This window comes from Budorcas taxicolor, chromosome 4, assembly GCF_023091745.1.
Source record: "Budorcas taxicolor isolate Tak-1 chromosome 4, Takin1.1, whole genome shotgun sequence".
In the NCBI taxonomy this organism is placed as follows: Eukaryota; Metazoa; Chordata; class Mammalia; order Artiodactyla; family Bovidae; genus Budorcas; species Budorcas taxicolor.
In genome coordinates this window covers 17,312,170-17,335,045 of record NC_068913.1, presented here as the reverse complement: position 1 = coordinate 17,335,045, position 22,876 = coordinate 17,312,170, and the positions used below count along the sequence as shown (strand labels likewise).

General features: G+C 42.6%; 1 protein-coding gene across 1 annotated transcript in view; it reads left to right on the top strand.

Moving 5' to 3' along the window:
- The window catches only part of COL28A1 (collagen type XXVIII alpha 1 chain), a 179,416-nt gene extending 157,360 nt beyond the window's left edge, over positions 1-22,056 (top strand). The window contains exons 30-34 of the mRNA XM_052638924.1: positions 349-385; positions 2,242-2,796; positions 4,549-4,706; positions 17,723-17,924; positions 21,884-22,056. Of these exons, the coding sequence (XP_052494884.1) occupies positions 349-385; positions 2,242-2,796; positions 4,549-4,706; positions 17,723-17,924; positions 21,884-22,056 (1,125 nt within the window). The remainder of the gene's footprint in view (positions 1-348; positions 386-2,241; positions 2,797-4,548; positions 4,707-17,722; positions 17,925-21,883) is intronic.
- The last annotated feature ends 820 nt before the right edge of the window (positions 22,057-22,876 follow it).

The window sequence follows — 22,876 nt, the reverse complement described above, 5'->3', positions numbered from 1 at the left end:
CTTTGGGGGCCATACCCTGTGCTAAGAGCTGTGTCTGTTACCTCGTTTAATCTCACCACAGCCCTGAGACACAGACCACTGATAGGTCACTTCATGCCCAAGGTCACACAGCTGGCAAACACCAAAGCTGCAATTTGAACTTCAAGTCTCAGCTATTACATCTTACAGCTCAGACACATTTCAATTATAATATATCGTAGCCAACTTTTAACCTCTGTACTATGTATCTTATTTGCAGCAGAAGGATTAATCAAATAGCCCAATGCTGACTGTAGTAAGACAGTCCCTTTTATGTAGGGAAAGAATATTATGGTCACACAATTAATACATTTTCCTCTTTCCCTCCAGAAAGAAGAAATCATCAAGCTTATTTTTGAAATATGTGGTAAGATTTGATGATCAAGAAAACAACCATCACTTTAAAGTACCAGTCCCACGATGTTCAAGATATTTGCATTTACTCAGAAGACGTATACTGTAGAGCTCATGGGAAAGTTTCACTTCATTTGCAACGTTGATGGGAAACCAAAAGGAAGCAGTGTCAGGGGCTGTGGGAATCCTGATTTAAGGAAAGAAAATCATTTTCCCAGAGGGGTTAAGAAGCATGAAGACACCAGAGGCTGTGCAGCCAGGCCTTTTGTTAGCACTGAGCTCATTTGTATTTGGTGACATTTACCTGAGCCTGGGAAGGAAAGAACCATCAAGGAAACACGACGACAGGGGCCTCACTGGTGTCTGAGCCCAGCCCAGCTGGTGACCATAATGCCTCTGTTTTTCCTGAAGCAAAAGCTCTTTCTAAATTGAGGTTTGAGACCTAGAGTGCCTACCAGTTCAAAAGCAAGAGGACAGAGGTCAGAGGCCACCTCGTGTCGCGACTCGGTCTAAATGCTTTCGTGGTGAAATGTGTGTGTGCTCAGTTGCTCAGTTGTGTCTGACTCTCTTGTGACCCCTTGGACTGTAGCCTGCCAGGCTCCTCTATTCATGGGCTTTTCCAGGCAAGGACCCTGAGTGTGTTGCCATTTCCTACTCCAGGGGATCTTCCCCACCCAGGGATCGAACCCGCATCTCTTGCGCCCCCTGCACTGGCAGGTGGATTCTTTACCTCTGAGACCCCTGGGAAGCCCCTATGGCAAAATAGGCTTAAAACAGAGTTATTAGAACAAGGAAGTAAAGCAAAAAGATTAGCCAAAAAGCAAGCAATTAACGGATTGTGAAGATAAGAAAACCTTCTGTGTTTAAAATGGACAGAGGAAGGAATATCATTATCCTCCCACATAGGGAACCCCAGAACTGTCTTGTCCCCCAAAAGACTTCTGGACCTTAAGAAGCAGCCTGGGACTCTGTGGTGACAGGCTAAATTAGATGTTGCTTCTGAGTGCTAGACACCCTGTAAAAATAGCAGCCAGTTTCCTGATGATTTATTGTGGGAGTGTTATTGGGCAACATAAGGATACGAATACACCAATGGAGCCCTGATACTTTTTATTGCTTAGGGACTCTGGCAACTGTTTCGAATGATAAACCATAAACAGAAGTTGTTTATTGACCAGTGTTCCTAGATCACTCCCCTTGAACAGTTTCACAGGGTAAACGTTCTCCAGGCCTCCGTGATAAGATGGGGGCCACCGTAGGGTCACTGTGGGTGACTGGGGACATAAGCCAGAGTAGCGGGGGGCTACTATGCTTATGCCCAGTTAAAGATCCAAATCTTTCCCTGACAATTAAAAAGTTTCATCCCATTACTTTACTCACTGGCCACACCAATGAGCAAGTGTTCATTTTCACATAAGGATATGTTTGAAGACTGAAATAGTAGTGTTCAGATTCAGATTAAATACATGTGGTGGGATGATAAAGAGCAAATTTAGGATGGTGGTTATCTCTTACAGACAAGGAGGGGGATGGGATCAGGAAGGCATGCAAAGGGATGCTGAATCTTTTAAAAATACTTTTATATTTTAATCTGAGAAACTGGCTAGCTGTTTATTATGTTATCCTCTACAGCATTTTGATTTTTTGTGGGGGAGTTTGGTTTTGTTTTGTTTTTTCTTTTCCCAATGTATCGTTTTGAAAAGAGTCAGGCATAGAAGCTAGAAGGGAGACAACTGTCAGCTGTGTTCAAGGTCACAGCAAAGGAAGGCTACAATCCAGGTCTCTCGTTCATCCCCGCCCCCTCCCCTCTCCCTGGGATGTGTTCATTTTCATTCCTGCCGTGTTTCTGTGTCCACATCCGTGTTTCAGGCTGTGGGCGTAAATGCAAAGAGACTCCGCTGGAGCTGCTGTTTGTGATTGACAGCTCAGAAAGCGTGGGGCTCAAGAACTTCCAAATCATCAAGAATTTTGTGAAGACCCTGACGGACCGGGTCGCCCTGGACCTGGCCACAACCCGCATAGGCATAATCAACTACAGCCATACGGTGGAGGAGGTGGCGCACCTGACCCAGTTCTCCAGCAAGGATGACCTCAAGCGGGCTGTGGACAACATGCAGTATCTGGGGGAAGGCACGTACACGGCCACAGCGCTCCATGCCGCCAACCGCATGTTCGAAGCCGCCAAGCCCGGCGTGAAGAAGGTGGCCTTGGTCATCACTGATGGGCAGACAGATACCCGAGATGAGAAGAATCTCACTGAGGTGGTGAGGAATGCCAGGGACATCAACGTGGAGATATTTGTGATAGGGGTAGTGAAGAGAAATGACCCCAACTTCCACATTTTCCACCAAGAAATGAATCTGATTGCTACTGACCCAGATAGTGAGCACGTTTATCTATTTGATGACTTCATTACTCTTGAAGGTAAGGCAGTTCCAGGGGAAAAGAATTTATATTGCCTTTCCAAGAACCACATCGCTGGATGATCCTGACCAAAAATGGAAATCAGAAGGCTACTGAGGTTTACACCAGCATTAAATTGTAACACAAACTCTGAAGGAAAAGAGGTTTAGTATCATTCAGTTCAGAGAGGACAGTCCTTATCTTTATTCATTTGTAGTAAGTGCTGAGTTGGCCATGGAGTTGTTTAGCTGGGGTGTATCTACAACTGAAGGGCTGAAAAGAAAGGATAGGATTTGAGGGCATTGCTCAGATTAGCTTATGTTCTAAAAGTTACCTAACTCGGGTAAGAGATGGAACAAGCCCACAGCAAGGCAGAAACTAACCATGGAATCAAAATGAATTAGTAAGTCCAAGATGAGTGGGAAAAAGTTATGGTAATCTAGAGAGGAGAGACATAGCAACTGGAATTATTCTCCTCTATTCCCTTTTCTCTGTTTTTATGAAAACAGATAATGAAGAGTGAGCAAGGTGACATCAGGAGTTTATCTGAGAGAACATTTTGAATACACCTCACACACTCAGGGCTGATCTGATGGGTTTTCCTACGCTGCTTTACCCTTTCACAAGAAATGATATTTCCTAGTGAGGCATGCTAAGACACTGACTCACCTGTGATTCAAGTGTGATCAGTATCACTTTGCAATGAAACATTCCAGGTCACTGGAAACTCATAACACATTCTGGCAGAGCCCACACCCAGAAAGCTTATGAAATAAGTAAAATTTATACTTACTGTATTTGCAGGCTTCAGTTTGACCCAATCCTTCCTTCTCCACTTATCAGGAAGCAGGGCCTGACGTGGCTTGGCATGGGCCCTCCTGGCCTCATCCTTCTCCTGGGGATCTGGGTACCCACACAGCTGGCCCTAAGGAGAGCAGACCACACTCAGAACCATCCCACTTTCCCTCATACTTCAGACCTCCCTAACCTGGGGTCTGGCTTCCTTAACACTAGATGACTGGAGGTTTTATCTGGTGCATTCAGTCTCACTGGGCAGTTAAGGTGTTAGAAATGGCCAGAAATATTAAGCATTTCAGAGACAAGTTATATTTTAATAACTGAAGAGCTTTGTCATCTTAACCAAAGAAGTTACTAATGTGAGGGGTACATTTTTGGACTGGTTTGTCTTTTGCAGTCTCCAAAATCAGAGCAAACTGCCTGGTAAACTTATTATGGGTGAGACTCGCCCCTTCCACAGAGCAGTTCCCTCTGGATAAAATGAATTTAAGTCATCTGTTTGCCTATTTGGACCATTTGTTGTTGTTCAATCACTAAGTCATGTCTGACTCTTTGCAACCCCGTGGACTGCAGCACGCCAGGTGTCCCTGTCCTTCACAATCTCCTGGACTTTGTTCAAACTCATGTCCATTGAGTCAGTGATACCATCCAACCTTCTCATCCTCTGTCGTCCCCTTCTCCTCCTGCCTTCAATCTTTCCCAGCATCAGGGTTTTTCCCAAAGACCCAGTTCTTCATATCAGGTAGTCAAAGCATTGGAGCTTCAGCTTCAGTTTGGGCCATTCCATATTATTACATTAAATTATTTTAGATGGCCTTTTACAGATGATGTAAAAATGCTTTAAAAACTTGGCTCCCCTAGTGGTTGACTTCAAGTGCTGGGGAAGTGGAGAGTGCAGAAGATCTTTATAATAAACAGATTTGAGTAATGTTTCAGTGCTCCTCCAAATCCTTTTCTACTTCTCTTTTTTAAAAGATACCCTGAAGCAAAAACTATTTACAAAAAGTTGTGAGGATTTCGAAGCCTACCTCTTTCATATTTTGGGTTCATCACCGCTTCAACCTGGATTTGGGATATCGGGGGAAGAACGCCATGAATCCACTCCAGAGCCCCAGAAAGAAATTTCTGAGTCTGTAAGTAATCATCTTGCTCAATTTGTGAGCCTAAAACGGTATATTCTGTCTGCTCTACACTGAAGACCATCTTGTCCTGAGCTGTCAAGAATCAACTGAGGTATGGATAGTTTCAGGTCCTTGGCTCTAAATAGTAGCCTTTTGTTTCTAGATTTCTAGTTCTGAAATAGCTCTGGGGCTTATGAGCATGAATATGAGACTGATAAACATTTCCATGTTTTATAATTATTTATTAAATGCTACAAATAATATTTTTATATTATACCCCGCCAGTGTCAAAAGTAATCATGTCCACTAGAACAGATCAATACGACACTATCCGAATCATGTTTCTGTACCGGGTTGCAAATCTCCCTGTCCGTCTGTGTACCCACTGCACACTTTGTACCCTTTCAAGTTTCTGGCAAGTGCACACATGCTCCGTCTGCTCTCTCCCTCCCTCTCGCCCACCCTCTTGCTCACTTAGCTTCCCCCGCGTGCACCCAGGGCAGGGACAGGGAGGGAGGCTATGCATGCATATGGCACAAGGCGGATGCTTTGTTTCAGAGCTCCCCAATCGTGTGCGTACAAGAGAACTACCTCCTGAATGTATTGAGACAAAGGGGATGTCCTTAGAGCAAGCCTCTGAGCACTGACCTCAGCCAATCAGGTCACAAGCAACTCTTAGTTTCTTACAGGTGAGAACTGGAGAGCCTCTCATAATGGCCAGTGAGTGAGTGATGTAGTCTCTTTCCCACCAAGTCACAACTAAAGCTGGTGTGAACCTATATCTATTACATGCACAGATGTGGTCTGGCAAGCAAGTACACAGCAGTGTCCATATTTTATAAGCTCAAGGAACTCCCCCTGTGGTGTCCTTTTATGAAGTCTTCAAAGACATGCAAGATTTATTTTGAGCCAGTGCAACAATGTTCAAGTATTAGAGTTCCACTAACTGACTAGGAACTGAAGACTTGAGAAACCCCCCAGACCAACAGGTGAATGCAGGACCATTCAGGAGTCAGGCCTAGGGTGCCATTCCTGTTGTTGTTGTTTAGCCATCAAGTCACGTCCGACTCTTTGCCACCCCACAGCCTGTAGCACACTAGGTCTCCCTGCCCTCCACCATCTCCGGGAGTTTGCTGAAACTCATGTCCATTGAGTCGGTGATGCCATCCAACCACCTCATCCTTTGTTGTTCCCTTCTCCTCCTGCCCTCAATCTTTCCCAGAGTAAGCCAACTTCTTGAAAAAGACCCTGATGCTAGGAAAGACCCTGATGCCATTCTTATGGGGACAAATTACAGGACTCCCAAGGTTTTTATATTATATCCCAAAAAAGGACAGAAAAGTCTGCAATCTATGTGATTAAATACTAACCAACTTCAATACGGGTAATTCTGATTAGCACAATAGACTGCCCCTAGATTGTAGATTGAAATTAACACACACTTATACCACATGGTCTAGATCAGGGGGTCAATAAACCCTTTTGTGAAGGGCTATATGGACGTGAGTTTGGGTAGACTCTGAGAGTTGGTGATGGACAGGGGGGCTTGGCATGCTGCAGTTCATGGGGTCGCAAAGAATCGGACACGCCTGAGTGACTGAACTGAAATAGGAAAGATTTGGGATTTTGCAGTGACTCAACTCTGCCTTAGAAATGCAAAAGGAGCCATAGCCAGCACTCAATGAATGCACATGGCTATGTTCAGATAAAACTTATTTCCCAAAACAGGTGAAGATTCACATTCAGCCCATAGGGGTTTGCCAACCCTGGTCTTTACTAAGCATTTGAAAGTAAATTATAGACAATAATGTACACAGTCTATCTTCTCCTTCTCCTGTGATTTATCTCTTTGTCCTGGCCCTAATCAATCCATGTTCCTTTCTAAAAACTACCTATACAAGAACAAACTCAGGCTATATCCAGCAAGCAGTGTCTAAACAGACCTCTCCTCAAAATCAATGAGTTCCAGTGAGATGTACTGATCATTTACTGCGGTGCTCAAGGGTGGGTCTTAAGGTACAGTTCCTGCCCAAAAGAAGTCCATGGTCTCTCAGAGAATGGATGAGTGCAGGGAGTATTAAGAACTTTAGCAGAGCTATGGAGGAGGCTCAAGAGATGCTGCAGATTAATTTCAGGGCAGAGTAATGTAAGGCTTTACAGAGGAGCTGATGTTGAGCTAAGTTTTAAGACTATGTAAGAGTTCTTCAAGGCAAGAGCAGGGGGAAGGGTACTTCCAAGAAGAAGGAACATGTGGGGGCAAAGGGGGAATCCATAGGAAATGGCATTTTAAGAAATTAGGACAAGTTCAGTCTAACTGGATCCAAAGGTGTACCTGCAGAAGGGTGAGAGTTAAAATTGGACAGATAATTTGAGGGCTAATTATAAATGTGTCAAACTAAGGAGCTTGAACTTCCTCCACAGCCCAGGCAAACAGAAGAAAGCAGTTTTACAAACAAGGGTCGTACAGTCACATTTGGTTGCAGGGTGAAAGATAAACAGAAGGAGGAGGAAGAGAGGAGATTGGAGGTTGGGATGTGAGGAGTAATGGTCCAGGTGAGAGATAATGAAGCCTTAAACTAAGACGGGGGCCACCAGACTAAAAGGAAGCATGGATTGGAAAGCCATTTCTGGGTAGAAAGAACAGGAATTGGAGAGTGAATGGAGGTTAGGGAGAGGGCTTGGGGATGATGATTGGATTCTAGCTTGGAGATGGCGTGGACTGAAACATCCACTGAGATGGAGAATATAGCAGGCAGGGTAGGGTTCTCTGAAGGAAAATAATGGGCTTACTCTGTACCAAAGTGGAGATGGCAGAGGGACATTCAAGGCAATGGCACAGAATGAGGAACAGCAAGAAGACCCTGTGACTCTGGTGTTGTGACCCAGGAAGTCAGATGCCCTGAGAGACAAGTGACGTTAATAGATTATGGCAGAGGAAGCATTCTAGAAGCTGGGGAGGGGAAGGCATGAGAAGAGTACATCCAAAATGGTTTAGATTTACAGCACCAAGAGTTACATGGTGGGCATCAGTTGGATCTCCCTATGGGGCTTCTTAATGAGAGTGGGAGCTTGTAATGAACTCCTAATGGGAGTTGGTAATGACCTTGAACTTGGATAGTCTCTCTTGAATCTACGCCTTCTCACCCTGGCTCTCTTTGCAGAAGCACTGAAGTAAGACTGAATTTTTAAAAATGAATGATCCTAATAGATATTTAGTCTGAACAAACATATATGCATTTATGTTCACACTTAGATCTGTCATGTGTGTATATAATGTATGTTCTTAGTTGCTCAGTCATGTCTGGCTCTTTGCAACCCCAGGGACTGTAGCCTACCAGGCTCCTCTGTCCATGGGGATTCTCCAAGCAACAGTACTATAGTGGGTTGCCATTCCCTTCTCCAGGGGATCTTCCCAACCCAGGGATCAAACCCAGGTCTCCCGCATTGCAGGCAGATTCTTTACCATCTGAGCCACCAGGGAACACTCATAAATACAAAAACATATTTATATATCCATGCATGCACACGCTTTATCTGAAAGTATAATTATAGTATAGAAACCTCCAAAGTAAAATGAATCGGTCAAAACCTTCCAATCTTCAGTTTGTTCCCAAGCCTACCCTAGGCAATACTGCAAAATAAATAATGTCAGAAGTCCTATTTCCCTTTCTGTGTTTCTAATTTCTTTCTCTGTTGTCTTCCTTTTATCAGTCCTTAAGATACCAAGCTCAGTATTCCTTCTTCCTCTCCCTTCTAGCAAAAATCTGTTTTTTAGAGGGAAATCTGTTATCAGTTATTTACTCTTTTGTGAGTGGTGTAAGCCAATGGGTTGAATCAAGTCAAGAAGGATGTGCATTTGAACTATTTTATCTAATTGTGTAATGAACATGATGTATACTACATACCTACAAACAGATGTGCTGTGAAATACAGAAAGCAGAAGGACTTCCAAGGTTCTGCTAAGGTCATAAAGCTTTGGCAGTTCCTGCTCTGTTGACCTTTCGGGCCAGTCTTAGGAAACAAGACGTGTACATCATCCGTTCTATTCTGCCTCTCTTCTGAAATCTCAGGAGAGCTTATACTTTCTTCTGAAATCTATCACATTTTACATCGTTAATAATTATTTTTGTAGGTACCCTAACTTTCCTGATGGATTTGAATTTCTTGAGGACATTTGTATCTAATTAAACTTTGTGTCTCTTGGGACCTAGACTTGTGCTTCATCTTGTACACAGTAGATGCTCAATAAATACGTAAGGACCAAATGAAGGCTATACCAACTATTAGGCTAAAAAAGAAATCTGAAGATTTTCTTCAGGGAAAGTCATCAATTACACTGCAATTCAAAAGACTGTATACATAAGAAATCCTTATCTTTTACGGGAATAACAATGTTGGCACTTCATGTTCTTTCCTTGTTTCAGGGTGTGGCCAGCTGGAGAAAGATTTCCTGGCTATAAACTGGAGCAGGGCAATCAAATCAAGTAAACATCATTTAATCAGACCAAGTGGCCATAAGCAGTAATGGCTCACTAGGCAAATAAGTATATGAATTTCCTGCATGAAGTCACTTTTTGTTATTCTAAATGTATTAATAAATAATGTCAATGCACAGGGCCAATTTGCTGGAGCCAGTTTCTTGTAACAAGATTTCAGATTTTTTTTCCCCTTGAAAGAGTAGAAAGGAAAGAAGCCCTGTCTACGCTTTCCACAAAACTCCTTTTTTGTAAGATGAAATATTGTTCCCAGATTGCAAACAACTTAGGTAACTGGCAGCAAAGTTTTTTTTTTCCTCTCTGTAGAAAGGAGGCTGTGGGATTCCTATGAAGAATGACTGATTCCATAGCAACCCAGGGAAGTCAGTCAAGCTGGTGTGGGAAGAGTCCCTCTGAGTAGCTCCTGCATGGGGTGGACAGGGGATGGAGGCAGAGGGGAAGCCCCAAGTCCTCTCCTTTTATATGATGTGGTCCTGATGTATCGTCCAGGGCCAGCCTTAAGCTGAGCATACAGCTTCCTCATTTCTGTGGAAGTAATGGATGCTTTGTACTGAAGTCAACTACAAAAAGCTAATACAGCAGGCTGACTCCGCTAGCTGCCCACCCTCCCTGTGCATCCCTATCCCTCGTCCCCATGCCACCGGCCTCAGTTCTCCCCTTCAGTCATGATCACGTACGCTGCTCAAAGATCTTCATCTCTATTTTCAGTCTGCCTCTTCGATCTCTTACTCTCCTTTACTTGTTCTAACTCCATCTCAAGATCCATTCTAAAGAGGGCCACTTCTATAAAGGGGAATGAAACTGGGTCATCTGTGGAAACGTGGATGGACCTAGAGACTGTCATTCAGAGCTAAGTTGGGAAGAGAAAAATAAATACCATATATCAATGCATATATGTGGAATCTAAAAATATGGTATAGATGACCCTACGTGCAAAGCTGAAATAGAAACCCGGACGTAGAGAACAAATGTATGGGTACCAGTGGGGAAAGGGTGGATGTGAGGAATTGGGAGATTGGGATTGATAGATATATTCTATTGATACTATGTATAAAAACAGATAACTAATGATAAATACTACATAGCACAGGGAACTCTACTAAATGCACTGTCGTGACCTGAATGGGAAGGAAATCCAAAAGGGAGTGGATATATGTCTTATGGATGATTCACTTTACTGTTCAGTAGAAACTAACACTATGAAGCAACTATATGCCAGTAAAAATTAATTAAAAAATAAAGAGGGCCACTCTGAAACCAGGGTTCCACGGACAGTTTTTCTGAGAACCGCAGCCCCAGGCGGCTTCTGCCTTGATATTGGAACTGGATGTGTCCTTCCATTCTCAGGCCTGACTGTGGACTCTAGCCTCAACTCTGATGTGACACCCGCTTGTCCCCTACTGTGCTCTGGGGCCTATCTATTCCCTTCTGCCTCTTCTGAAACCAGGACCTTCCTTCCCTGTGGTGTCCTTCCCTGGCAACACTTCCAACTCCTTCCCCAGAAGCAGGAAACAGGTTTCAGACTCTCCCATCTAAAACCTTCCCTAATCCATAGTTCTTATGTCAGCTGTGCTTCTATCCTATCTCTATCTTTATATAATAAAGTTATTCCACAGGCCAATCTCTGCTACTCACATCCCCACCCAAACCCTCACTCTCCTCCTCCCCGTCTCCCCCTGGCTTTTGCTGTTTCCTCACTTCCATTCCTCTGGGAAGCCCTCCAAAGTAAGGTTGCTGCCTCGACTGTGTCGCTGAAGCTCTGCTGCGAAAGTCACCACCAACCCTCTCATTGCTAGATCCTTATCATCCTGTTCTTAACCTGATTTCTCTTTTGCATATATCCGCCTGTCACTGCTGATTTTTGATTTTGCAAGTCCTCTTTCTCCCGGTCCTCCTTCTGAGCATTCTTTCTCAACAGCTTTTGGGGTTTTTCTTTCTCTGTATTAAACTCAATTTTTCTGAGACCTGTTCTTGGCCTACTTCTCTTATTCCATATTCTCTAGGTTTCAAAGCCATGTGCGCTAACGGTTCTCAAATCTGCCTCCCCATCCCAGGCCTTTCTCCTGGGTCCCAGATACACATTTTGATTGTCTGTGTACATCATCTTCTGGGTGTCCTGCAGGCACTCAACGTGAACCGTGTTCACCATGCTGCTCCTGTAGATTTCATTCTAGAATATGGTCCCTCCAACCAGCCGGGCATCCAGCAAGAAACCTGAGACACACCTGGAGCTCTGCTCTCGCTGTATCTTTCACACTCATCGGTAGTGTCATCTCTGGTCTGTTCTTATCATCCCTTGACCTACGCTCTCAACTCTTTTCTCCTCACTAACATTTCTACCGCCTAGATCAGGGCTTCATCATTTCTGATCAGGATTTAATAATATGGTCTCAAAACTCTTATCACGTCTCTCTTTTCTATATTCAGTTTATCCATTACTTGCTGATAGAGTCATTTTTTTTTTTTGCCCTTTTAAAAATAACATCATTGAATTGTTAATATTTCTCATACATATGATTCCATTTTGGCTGAATTTTCTTAAAAACCTGTCTGTGATGGCCTCTATCTTAACTTGGTACTGAGCATCCATAACAGATTAGGAAAAAGACATAAATATTTGAGTGCATCTATATTTTCTCCTTAGGTCCTATGCAAGTAAAATAGTATAGGTTGCTCAATCATACTATACTCACTACTGAATGAAGTAGCCTATTCAGGCATACTCAAAGGCCATAATACTTTCAAAACAGAATAACTTTTTAAACTTTCAAAACACTTGAGACTAAGCCCAATATTAGTTTAGTTTCTCCACTGACATGAAAATTAAATTGATTTCCTGAAATCAGACCTAATTTTTGTAAGTGGCCTTCATGAAGCCACATATACAGATATGGCTATATTGGTCAATACTATAATTTATTTGTTTATAAAGTAAAATTAATATTCCTGCAATGGCACCCCACTCCAGTACTCTTGCCTGGAAAATCCCATGGATGGAGGAGCCTGGTAGGCTGCAGTCCATGGGGTCACAAACAGTCGGACACTACTGAGCGACTTCACTTTCACTTTTCACTTTGACGCATTGGAGAAGGAAATGGCAACCCACTTCAGTGTTCTTGCCTGGAGAATCCCAGGGATGGGGGAGCCAGGTGGGCTGCTGTCTATGAGGTCGCACAGAGTTGGACACGACTGAAGCGACTTAGCAGCAGCAGCATTGTGGTAGTCAAAAAAAAATCAAACTGAATAAAATCTAATTATTAGAATTGCCAGGTTATGTGTCTGTGGAAACCTCATATATTGCTTATCATAGACTTATAAGCCTTAGTATGTAAGATGTTTCTCTCCTACAGAGAAGAAAAAAATAACACATTGCAAACCGATCTAGAAAATAATACCCCAGATCTGGAAGTCAGCAAACTTGACTGACTCAAGTTTCAATTCTGAACTTAAAACCTTGTCTCCAAAGTTTATACTTTTCCTACTTTGTTATTTCAGATATTGATATGCATCTACTTAGTAAGTTTTGGTCTTTTTCCAGACTTAAATTTTATAGTGTATTTCACAATGAATGATATCTTAGAAATGAGATCTGACAGCAGCCTTACATTGCATGAATCACCTATTTCTTAAAGTTTCCTCATTTGTACAATAAGGCATTGTTACCAGAATATTCTTTTGTAAAATATGCCATTAGGAACAGTCAACAACTTTTCCTGGGCAATGCCAGAATGAAGGACATTATACTAATGTATGAGAAGCCTTTAACAGAATAAAACCCTGCAGTTTACCTCTAGGAAAGCTGCAGGCAATCCAGGGAGGCACAGCCCAAACTCAAGGTGCTCCTCACAATCCTCAACAATCTTAAATGCAGACAGAGAGTATTCAGTTTAAGTGCTGGAGTGTTGAGAGACCTGGTTAAGAAGCACTATTTTCTAGGAAGGGCCAGTCAAGGTCAGAACCTAGAAGCCAGATACCTTGAAGGCATGGGCAGTGGGGCCAGCTGGCAGGTGTAGGAGCCCCACAGCTCCCTGGGAGCAACGTGGCTCTGCGCTGCTGGGAAAACCTAAGTCTGAGCACATGAACCAACGTACTTGATCATCGGCATCTGTCCGGGGAGATAGGAGCTCAGGTTCAAAGAGCTTGTCTATAATACAAGCAAGGTTCAGGGTAATGAATTCCCAGGAAAATGTCTGGAAGTCAGAAACCAAAGGACGCTCTGGAATTGTGTGGCGCCTGGTTAGTAATCCTTTAGGTCACCCGTTCTCGTTCTTGGATGCAGCTCGAAATCTGTTTTCTCCCCTTAAAGATCTGCACAGAGGCTGGAAGGGACTGATCGTACACATCTGCCTGTCCAGCTGCAGGGAGCAGGCCCAGTGTCCAGGTGTCAGCCCTCACAGGCCCCAGATCCTCCTCTGTGTTTTACTGTGTGCGCCCAGCTTGGTGCTGGGAACATTCGTCTCCTCCAAGGCAGGCCGGTGTGTGGCAGGAGCAGAAATGTGCAGAGCTGAGAGGCAGTTTGTTGTGTTTAGGGTTAAGATTCTTTTAAAAAAGAAAATAATAACAGAGAAGGCATATGGCAAACATTGGCAAGCCCACCACCCAGATAGAACTGGTGTTTCCCTTTGTTCATCACTCTTGCTTCAGATAAAGTCCTTGCTATCTTCCTTTACAGTCTCTTTCTCCTCTTCTGTCCAGAAGCAGCCATTATCCGGAGTCTGGTGTGTATTCTCCCAGTAAAGTTTTGGGCTGCTCAGACCTCACCTTCAGAGTTGGAAGGTACTGTTGTTGTTTAGTTGCTCACTTGTATCTGGCTCTTTGCAACCCCATGAACTGCAGCATGCCAGGCTTCCCTGTCCTTCACTATCCCGGAGTTTGCTCAAACTCATGTCCACTGAGTGGATGATAACCATCTCATCCTCTGTCGCCCCTTTCTCCTCCTGCCCTCAATCTTTCCCAGCATCAGGGTCTTTTTCAATGAGTCGGCTCTTCACACCAGGTGGCCAAAGTATTGGAGCTTTATGTTAGGGTCTAATCTTTTCCTATTTTAAAATGATGACATTAAAGCCTAGAGGAGGGAATTCCTGGGTGGTCCAGTGGTTAGGACTCTGCTCTGCTTCCACTACAGGGGCCACAGGTTCAATCCCTAGTCTTGGAACTAAGATTCCACACACCACACAGCGCGCAGCCAAAAATAAAATAAACAGTAAAGCCTGGAGGAATTGCATAATGAATCTAAAGTGTCCCCCAATCCCAGCTCTCTCCCTTTTTGTCTCTCCCTCTTACCCATTCTGAACTTACCCAGTGGCAAATATTTACTCTTCCATGCTATAAAGATTTCAAATAAAGAAGCAAAGGCAAGAAGGAAGGAAAAAAGAGAGAGAGAAATGTGGTTTGGCTTATCAGGGAAGTGATATTTACACATGTGAAATAAGAAATGATCGAGAGGACAGGATTAAAGGTTAACTTCTGCATGATCAGGGCCCAGTGTGGAGCCCTGGAAGGTACCATGCACCTTCTGGACGGGGCGACTTTGTGCTGCCTGGCTTTTGCTGCTGGGGACAAACATGTCCTGCTGGGGCAGGCAGGCTGACTTTGAGAGCTTGATACAGAATGAGGAGGAGGGAGTGGAAGGTCAGAGCCAGATGTACTGGGGGTAGTGGGAGGCAGGGCCAACAGCTGTGTACAGGCCGGCAGGGCTATGTAGATCAGTTGAAGGATCTATCAAGCTTTATCTCTTTTTCCAATCAGAATGTCTCATAAATGGTGATAGTTTAAGGACAGACACTTACTAGTGAGAGTACAAATTGGTAAAACTCTTTTGGAGGGAACTTTGTCTCAGAAGGCTCAAATATGTGTGTTCTTTGATCAGAATAAGGCATGTAGCTTCTAACAGAAAAACAAAAAAAAAGCAAATTAAATACTAAAAATTATTACTGTAGTTATGTATATTCTGTATTCAAAATGGTGTTATGGAGCCACGGTAAAATATATGGAAGCATAATATATTAAAAAAAAAAAGAAAACCAAACATACAGTATATATTTTGTTAAAAAATACACATGCATATCAAAAAAAAAAAAAAAAAAAGATGGGGTGGGGGATAAACCATCTGCCTGTCAACAACAGTTATTTCTGGGAGGTGGAATCACTTGTGATTTCTAGTTTCTTCCTGTTGCTTGTCCAGATTTTGCAAATTCCCTTCAATGAACACATTTGCTTTTATAATAAGAAAATTATAAAAATGACAAACAATTATATATTTATTTAAATAAACTGAAATCCCCTGGAGCCAAAATATAAAATTATTCTCATTTATGAAAAAAAATTTCACTTGGTCTAGAACCTGAGGTATAATGCTCTAGTAGTCAAAATTCCCAAATGATGATGTAACTGAGAAAGAAGCACACTCCTAGACTTCCAAGAGGCAAAGAATAACTTATGAGGCCATAAGACTTGAACAAGATGGCTATTTGGGCTGAGTTATTCCATTAAGAGAACTGAGCTGTCTAGTGAACTTCTTCAAAGGAACATTCTCATGCAACAGATAGTTTATCTCAAGTGTAGCCCTAAAGTCTGTTGTCTTCTTTATGTTCCATAAACTACTCCTCAGTCAAAGATTTTAACTTAGTTTGGCTTAACATGAAATATATGCAAGTTAAAAAAAAAAAAACACAAAAAACCCCACAAGCCTCAGTATTTCTTTCCTGAAAAAGGCATTTCTAATTTTGCCACTAGCTTTCCAATAATTTGGGGGAAGTTTTAGATCATTAATTATTAATTATTTGGTGCTTTAGATTCACCTGTAGAAAATGAAGTACTGATAAAGGTTTCCCCTAATCTTAAAATTCTCTAGTTCTACGAATATAACAAAGTTCATATTCAAATTGTCATTGGTATATACAAGATCATTCTGAAAGAAAGAGGAACGCCAAGTGACCCACAGTTTTACCTCTTTTTGTACCAAAAGATGTGTCTGTGGTTAGTGAAATGCCACTACTGCATTTGAATTGAGTGCCCTTTACATACACTGATGACCAGATCAGTCCTAATGGAAATAGTTGCTCTGATAATCACTTAATTGCCATAAAAATATACATACATGAGTAATGAAGTTAACTAGCCCTTCCCCACTGTGTGTAAGAGTGTGTGAGTGTGTGTGTGTGTGTGTGTGTGTGTGTGTGTGTGTGTGTTGTTCAGTCGCCAAGTCATGTCCAACTCTTTGTGACCCCCATGGACAGCAGTACGCCAGGGTTCCCTGTCTCTCACCATCTCCCAGAGTTTGCCAAAGTTCATGTCCATTGAACCAGTGGTACCATCCAACCAGTTTCATCCTCTGTTGCCCTCTTCTTCTGCCTTCACTCTTTCTCAGCATCAGGGTCCTTTCCCATGAGCTGGCTGTTCACATCAGGTGGCCAAAGTATCGTATGTGTACACAGACTCGAAAGCAGTGGAACACCTTAGATGTCAGAGAGCAGCTAATGATGACAGCTGGCTCTGGTCACAAGATGACAGGAACCACAGGTGAGAAAGCAGCAAAAACGACTTCACCTAGTTCACGGGTTTGCTTATTTAAATAAACAAATAAACACGAACAGACAAGAGAGGGCCTTGCAAGGATAAATGACCACACTGTGCTAGGACTGAAATAAATGATCCATTCAATTCCGTGTAGCTGGGGTCCAAGAGAAAAAGAAAAATAACTTAATTGGACCCATAGAAGATTGTTCTAGCTGCTGGCAACTGTAGTCAGGAATAACTGGCGTGACTTTTTTTTTTTTTTTAAACTAAAACATATTTTCTTTCTTGTTTCATTGCATATCATAAATTTAGATGAAACTTAGAACTCTTAGTTCAGAAAACTTGCTTTTGAAATTATAATCCTTCATTCTTTAGCTAGCATACATTTCCCAGAACTTCATAGAAGCTAAGCATCCTGCAGCATTTGGCATTTGCTGGGGTCCAGATAATAGGATGAGATGAGAACTGATTGCTCTTGTTTTTATTTTAGCTGTATTATTGCCCTCTGTCACTCCAATTCCCAATCTCAACGTTGGTTGAGTTTGTGGTAGAGATTTTGGAATATATTGTTAAGCTCTCTAGTGTTAGAAAACAGAGAGGAAAAGGTCATTTAAAAAACCATTAAAGAAATAGTGATTATTTTCCCTCTTCATACAACTGACTAAGAAAAGGATGAAGATGAAACTCCTCTCAAACTCACATGCTTCGTGCCCTGCAGGTAGATCTCTCTGAAAGGCCCAGAAGAAAAGCATTTGTGCCTAGCAGCAGGACATGTGTGTGTGTGTGCGCGGCGCACACACACTTACACCTGCATGAGGTGGTCAGAAAATCCATAACTCAGGTGTTCGGGGATGCCTGACATGGAGGAGAGGCATCACTTCCTGAGCTTTTACTGAAATAACTAACACTGAAAAACGAGAGAAGCAGCAGTGCTGGACTTTAACCCTTCCCCAGAGCAAACTAGCTTTCCTGACTTGATATCACCAGGTTCAAAACTCTGGATTCTTTGTGCAGGTACGTGTCTCCGGGGCCCAGGACAGAGAGAACGAGCCTTCAGAGAGGACCTGGGCTGCCAGCCCGGCCACCCCTCCTTCACCCGAGGCTGCCACCATCCCGGGGCCACTGCTCAGGCCTCCTGAGGATCAGACAAAGGGCCTGGAAACCAGAGCTCCGAGTTCCACTTTGAACTTAGAGCCAGAAAATTTTGTGCACAAAGGTGAGAGAGTTCTGCCCATCAGCTGCTGTATCCATAATAATAATAAGGCACAGAAAGGATGGTCTCTAAAATCTCACCCAGAGGCAGAGGGAGCATGTTCTGATTCTAAGCAGGGAGGACAGAAGAAGCTTTTCATTTTATTATATATAGAATTGGAGAACAGGCTGGTTGTGGAACAAATTTGATCAAAAATTTTAAAGGTCTTCTAGTGTTTTTTGTTATTGTTAAAATGTGAATGCCTTTAGAGAGGATGCTGGTCTGACGTTCACCATAGCTCCTACCATCCCCTAGTGCCTTACCTGGAACCTTCGCGACTGTAGACACTTGAAGCTTTGACCCCTGGGTGGAAGAAAGAGAAAGAAGCTAGAATCTAGGTTCCGATTTTACTGTCCATGGTGTGAATGTCCATAAAAATTAATCGCTACATACGTAGTTTCTAAAGAACAAGCAAGAGAGATAATTTTCTTGCCCCAAAGCAGCTTAGATTGGCTTGGAACAGATATTATTTAGTTATTGTTTTCTAAGAGTGGAGGGAGATAGAATCCACTGCTCATTTCCATTTGGTCAAAGAGCCAAAGTTAGTGGTCAATTTTAGAAAATAAATTCGCTGAGATATACTTCAAATCTGGGGAAATGATTATGGCAGATAGAGAAAGGGCTTGTTTTGCTATTGAGAAATGAAGTTTACGGCCTGTAAACTATTGCACAAAACACAAGTGTCAGGCAGCAAGCATCTATTTGGCCTTTTTGGGGAATTTTCCCACCTTGGCATTACTTTCTCAGTAAGAAATACTAACCAAGGGACTAAGGACAACCATGAAATAAAAAAGGGGATTTAACAAATGGCTTTCTTATTGTAGCTCTACTTAGCTTAAGTTTTTATATTTTTTGGAGAAGTGGAAGTGTTTCCAAAACTTGTCAACTGACATTAGAATGTCATGTTTTTATTGTTCTGTAAAAGCCGTTCTTTTTAAAAGAAAATTGTGATATAAAGAGAGCAGCCATTGTTGGCGTGTATTCAAGCAGCCCCCCAGAAGCAGCCCAGATTCTGACTGCAGCACAGCTGCTAGAATTCCAGGACTACCTTGCTGCATGCCCCAGCCCAAGAAGAGGGAGCATTCCAGCCCCACTCACTCCATGCTACAGCCGAGCACTAGATCTTGGGTGGCCACAGCAGCAGAAAAGACGAGATTGTGGCATGCCTTTGAGCCAAACTACAGACATTTGAATGGTCAGAGTACACGAGCCCCACTTGCTTCAGTAATCTCTTCCTTTGAAACAAAAATCCCTGAGTAGGGAGAAGGAAAAACACACACTTCAAAGGGCGACGAGTCAGCTCAAGCCTGACCCTCAGGGCTTCTACTCCAGCAACTGGGGAGCAGGCCCTGCCCCTGACAGGGCGGTGACAGCCACTGAGCAGAGAAGTACTGTGCCTTACAGCTGGCTCCAGTTCCAGCTTCTCCATCTCCAGCCCTGCTCCCTTACCAAAGTGGCAGCTGCCAGCACACCCTGAGGAGAGATGAGGCTGCATCCACATCAAACCCAGCTTTCCCACAAAAGGCCCTGGGCACATGGAGATCGCACGGGGACACTCCCACATAGGAAAACCTCTTCAAAGCCAAAACAGGTAACGGTCTCATCCAGATTGACAGAGACAGGGAAAGTTAGGTAAAATGAAAAGGCAGAGGAACTACTCTCCATTGAAAGAACAAAAAAGGAAACCCCTGGAAAAAAAAACAACAACAACAATGAAACATAAATAAGCAACTTATGACATAAAGAATTCAAATCATTGGTAGTAAAAATGCTAATTAGGGCAGAGAAATCATCTGAATACAAGTCATTTTAATAAGGAACTAGAAAACATAAAGAAGACACAGTAAAACAGATAATTCAATATCTGAGATAAATAATACTCTAGAAGGAATGAAGAACAGAATAAATGGCACAGAAGAACATGTAAGTGATCTGGAAGATAGAATAATGGAAATTGCCCAATCAGAACAATAGCTAGAAAGACAAAAACAAAAAACAAACGCAACATATGAGACCTCTGGGGGTAACATCAAACATACCTACATTTGCATCAAAAGGGACTCCAGAAGGAAAAGAGAGACAGAAGAGGATCAAAAATGCATTTGCTGAGATTACTGCTGAAAACTTCACAAATCTGAAGAAAGAAACGGATCCAGGTACAGGAAGCACAGGGGGTCCCAAACAAGGCGAACCCAACAGACCCACACCAAGACATACTATAGTTAAAATAGCAGAAGTTAAAGAGAGAAATCTAAAGGTAGCAAGAGGAAAAAAAAAAAGTCATATACAAGGGAATCCCCACAAGGCTATCAGCTGATTTCTCTGCAGAAAGTTTGCAGGCCAGCGACATGATGTATTTAGAGGGCTGAAAGGGAAAACCCACAACCTAGGATACTCTACGCAGCAATATTATCAGTTAGAATAGAAGGAGAGATGCAGAATTTCTCAGACAAGCAAAAACTAAAAGAATTAAGCAATACTGAAAGTGAAAGAGGAGAGTGAAAAAGTTGGCTTAAAGCTCAACATTCAGAAAACGAAGATCATGGCATCCGGTCCCATCACTTCATGGGAAATAGATGGGAAAACGGTGGAAACGGTGTCAGACTTTATCTTTTGGGGCTCTAAAATCACTGCAGATGGTGATTGCAGCCATGAAATTAAAAGACGCTTACTCCTTGGAAGGAAAGTTATGCTAGATAGCATATTAAAAAGCAGAGATATTACTTTGCCAACAAAGGTCCATCCAGTCAAGGCTATGATTTTTCCAGTGGTCACGTATGGATGTGAGAGTTGGACTGTGAAGAAAGCTGAGTGCTGAAGAATTGATGCTTTTGAACTGTGGTCTTGGAGAAGACTCTTGAGAGTCCCCTGGACTGCAAGGAGATCCAACCCATCCATCCTAAAGGAGACCAGTCCTGGGTGTTCATTGGAAGGACTGATGCTGAGGCTGAAACTCCAATACTTTGGCCACCTCATGGGAAGAGTTGACTCATTGGAAAAGACCCTGTTGCTGGGAGGGATTGGGTGCAGGAGGAGAAGGGGACGACAGAGGATGAGATGGCTGGATAGCATCACTGACTCAATGCACATGAGTTTGGGTAAACTCCGGGAGATGGTGATGGACAGGGAGGCCTGGCGTGCTGGGATTCATGGGGTCGCAAAGAGTCAGACACGACTGAGTGACTGAACTGAACTGAACTGAAATCTACCTTAAAGAAATGTTGAGATAAAGGAATCCAGGCATACTACAAAAGAAAGTCATCAAACCACAATGAGAGAAGCAAAAATAAGATGAAATGATCAGAGAAGAACTACAAACACAACTGGGAAAAAAAAGGAGAAAATGGCCATTTATGCAAACTCTCATACTCAGTGGTGAAAATCTGAGAGCCTTTCCACTAAATTCAGGAACAAACTAGGATGCCTACTCTCATAGCTTCTATTAACATATTTAACATACTACCAGAAGTCCCAGTCTCAGCAGTCAGGCAAGAAAAAGAAATAAAGCATATCCAATTGGAAGGGAAGAAATAAAACTGTCACTCTTGGCAGATGACATGATACTCTGCACAGAGAACCCTAAAATCTCCACACAAAAACTATCAAAACTAATAAATAATTTCAAAGTTACTCACTAGAGTATAAGCTAAAGAAGGCTCACAGTATTATGCTTTCAGGGAAATAAGCATTTAATGGGATTTTATGAAGACCAAAAACTTCAATGTTTTCAAGGGAATGTTTATTTAATGGTGAAATTTCAGGCGGTAGAGGAAATATTTGGGGTATTTGGGAATGCTTTCTTAACTTAGAATCACACTTTCTTAGTTAGTGTGTTAGTGTGCATAGAGAATAAGCTTCATAAAGCTTTTACTTTTCAGTGAAAGAAAAACCTATAATAACTGGCTATTTTTTTCTCACTCTAGATCCTAGATGTCTGGAACCCCTACAACCAGGGAACTGTAGTGAATATGTGGTTCGATGGTATTATGACAAACAGGTCAATTCCTGCGCTCGCTTTTGGTTCAGTGGCTGTAAAGGCTCGGGAAATAGATTCAACAGTGAAAAGGAGTGTGAAGAAATCTGCATTCAAGGATGAGCAAGTAAATCACCCCACACTGAGTCCAAGCTACGTCTCTATCAACAAGCCTAGAAAGAATCTCTGTAATTTCAATATTCATCCAATGCAAATAAAACACTGCATTTGAGTGTATACTGAGCATTGGCAGTTTGTAAACATAGTCAAATCCTACAACCATGCTAGGATGTAACTATTTTTACAGGTGAAGAGGCTGAGACTCTCAGAAGTTTAGGAACTCAACTGTCACTCTGACCCCAGGCTATGTAACCTCAGTACACATGTTCTATCTACTTCAAAACCTGCAACGTGGTTCTGATTGCCATTAATTCCTTTGCACGTCTTACGTCACACGGAACTCCCACCCCAGACCACCCTACTCCTGCTGGCTCCCCCCGTTCCTTAGCACCTGCCTCAGTCCCCTGAACCCATCAAACCCCTGCCTGCTGCAAAGTGTAGCTGGTGGGGAAGAACTTGGGTTTGGGCATTAGAAGGGATGAGAGTATGTTTGTGCAGAGATGGTGGTAATGTAAGAAAGATACCCTGCCTGGGGGAAACCCAGCAAGATGGAGTGGTTCTGGAAGATGAGTGACCCCAGGGGTGGAGAAGGTAGTTAGATGTTTGCTTTATTTGCCCTGAATATGATTAAGAAATCAATCTGAATTAAAATGACTTCAATTTATTAACAACTGTTGTTTCCCACTCCAGCATATTTGGAAGAAAAGCCTTTGTTGTATGCTTAAGCTATATATTTAACAATTGTAATTAAGGTAAAGGAACTTTTTCTACTCTTCCTTTAAAATGTGTAAAAGCAACTTTCAATTTTAGCAGGGTGGAATGG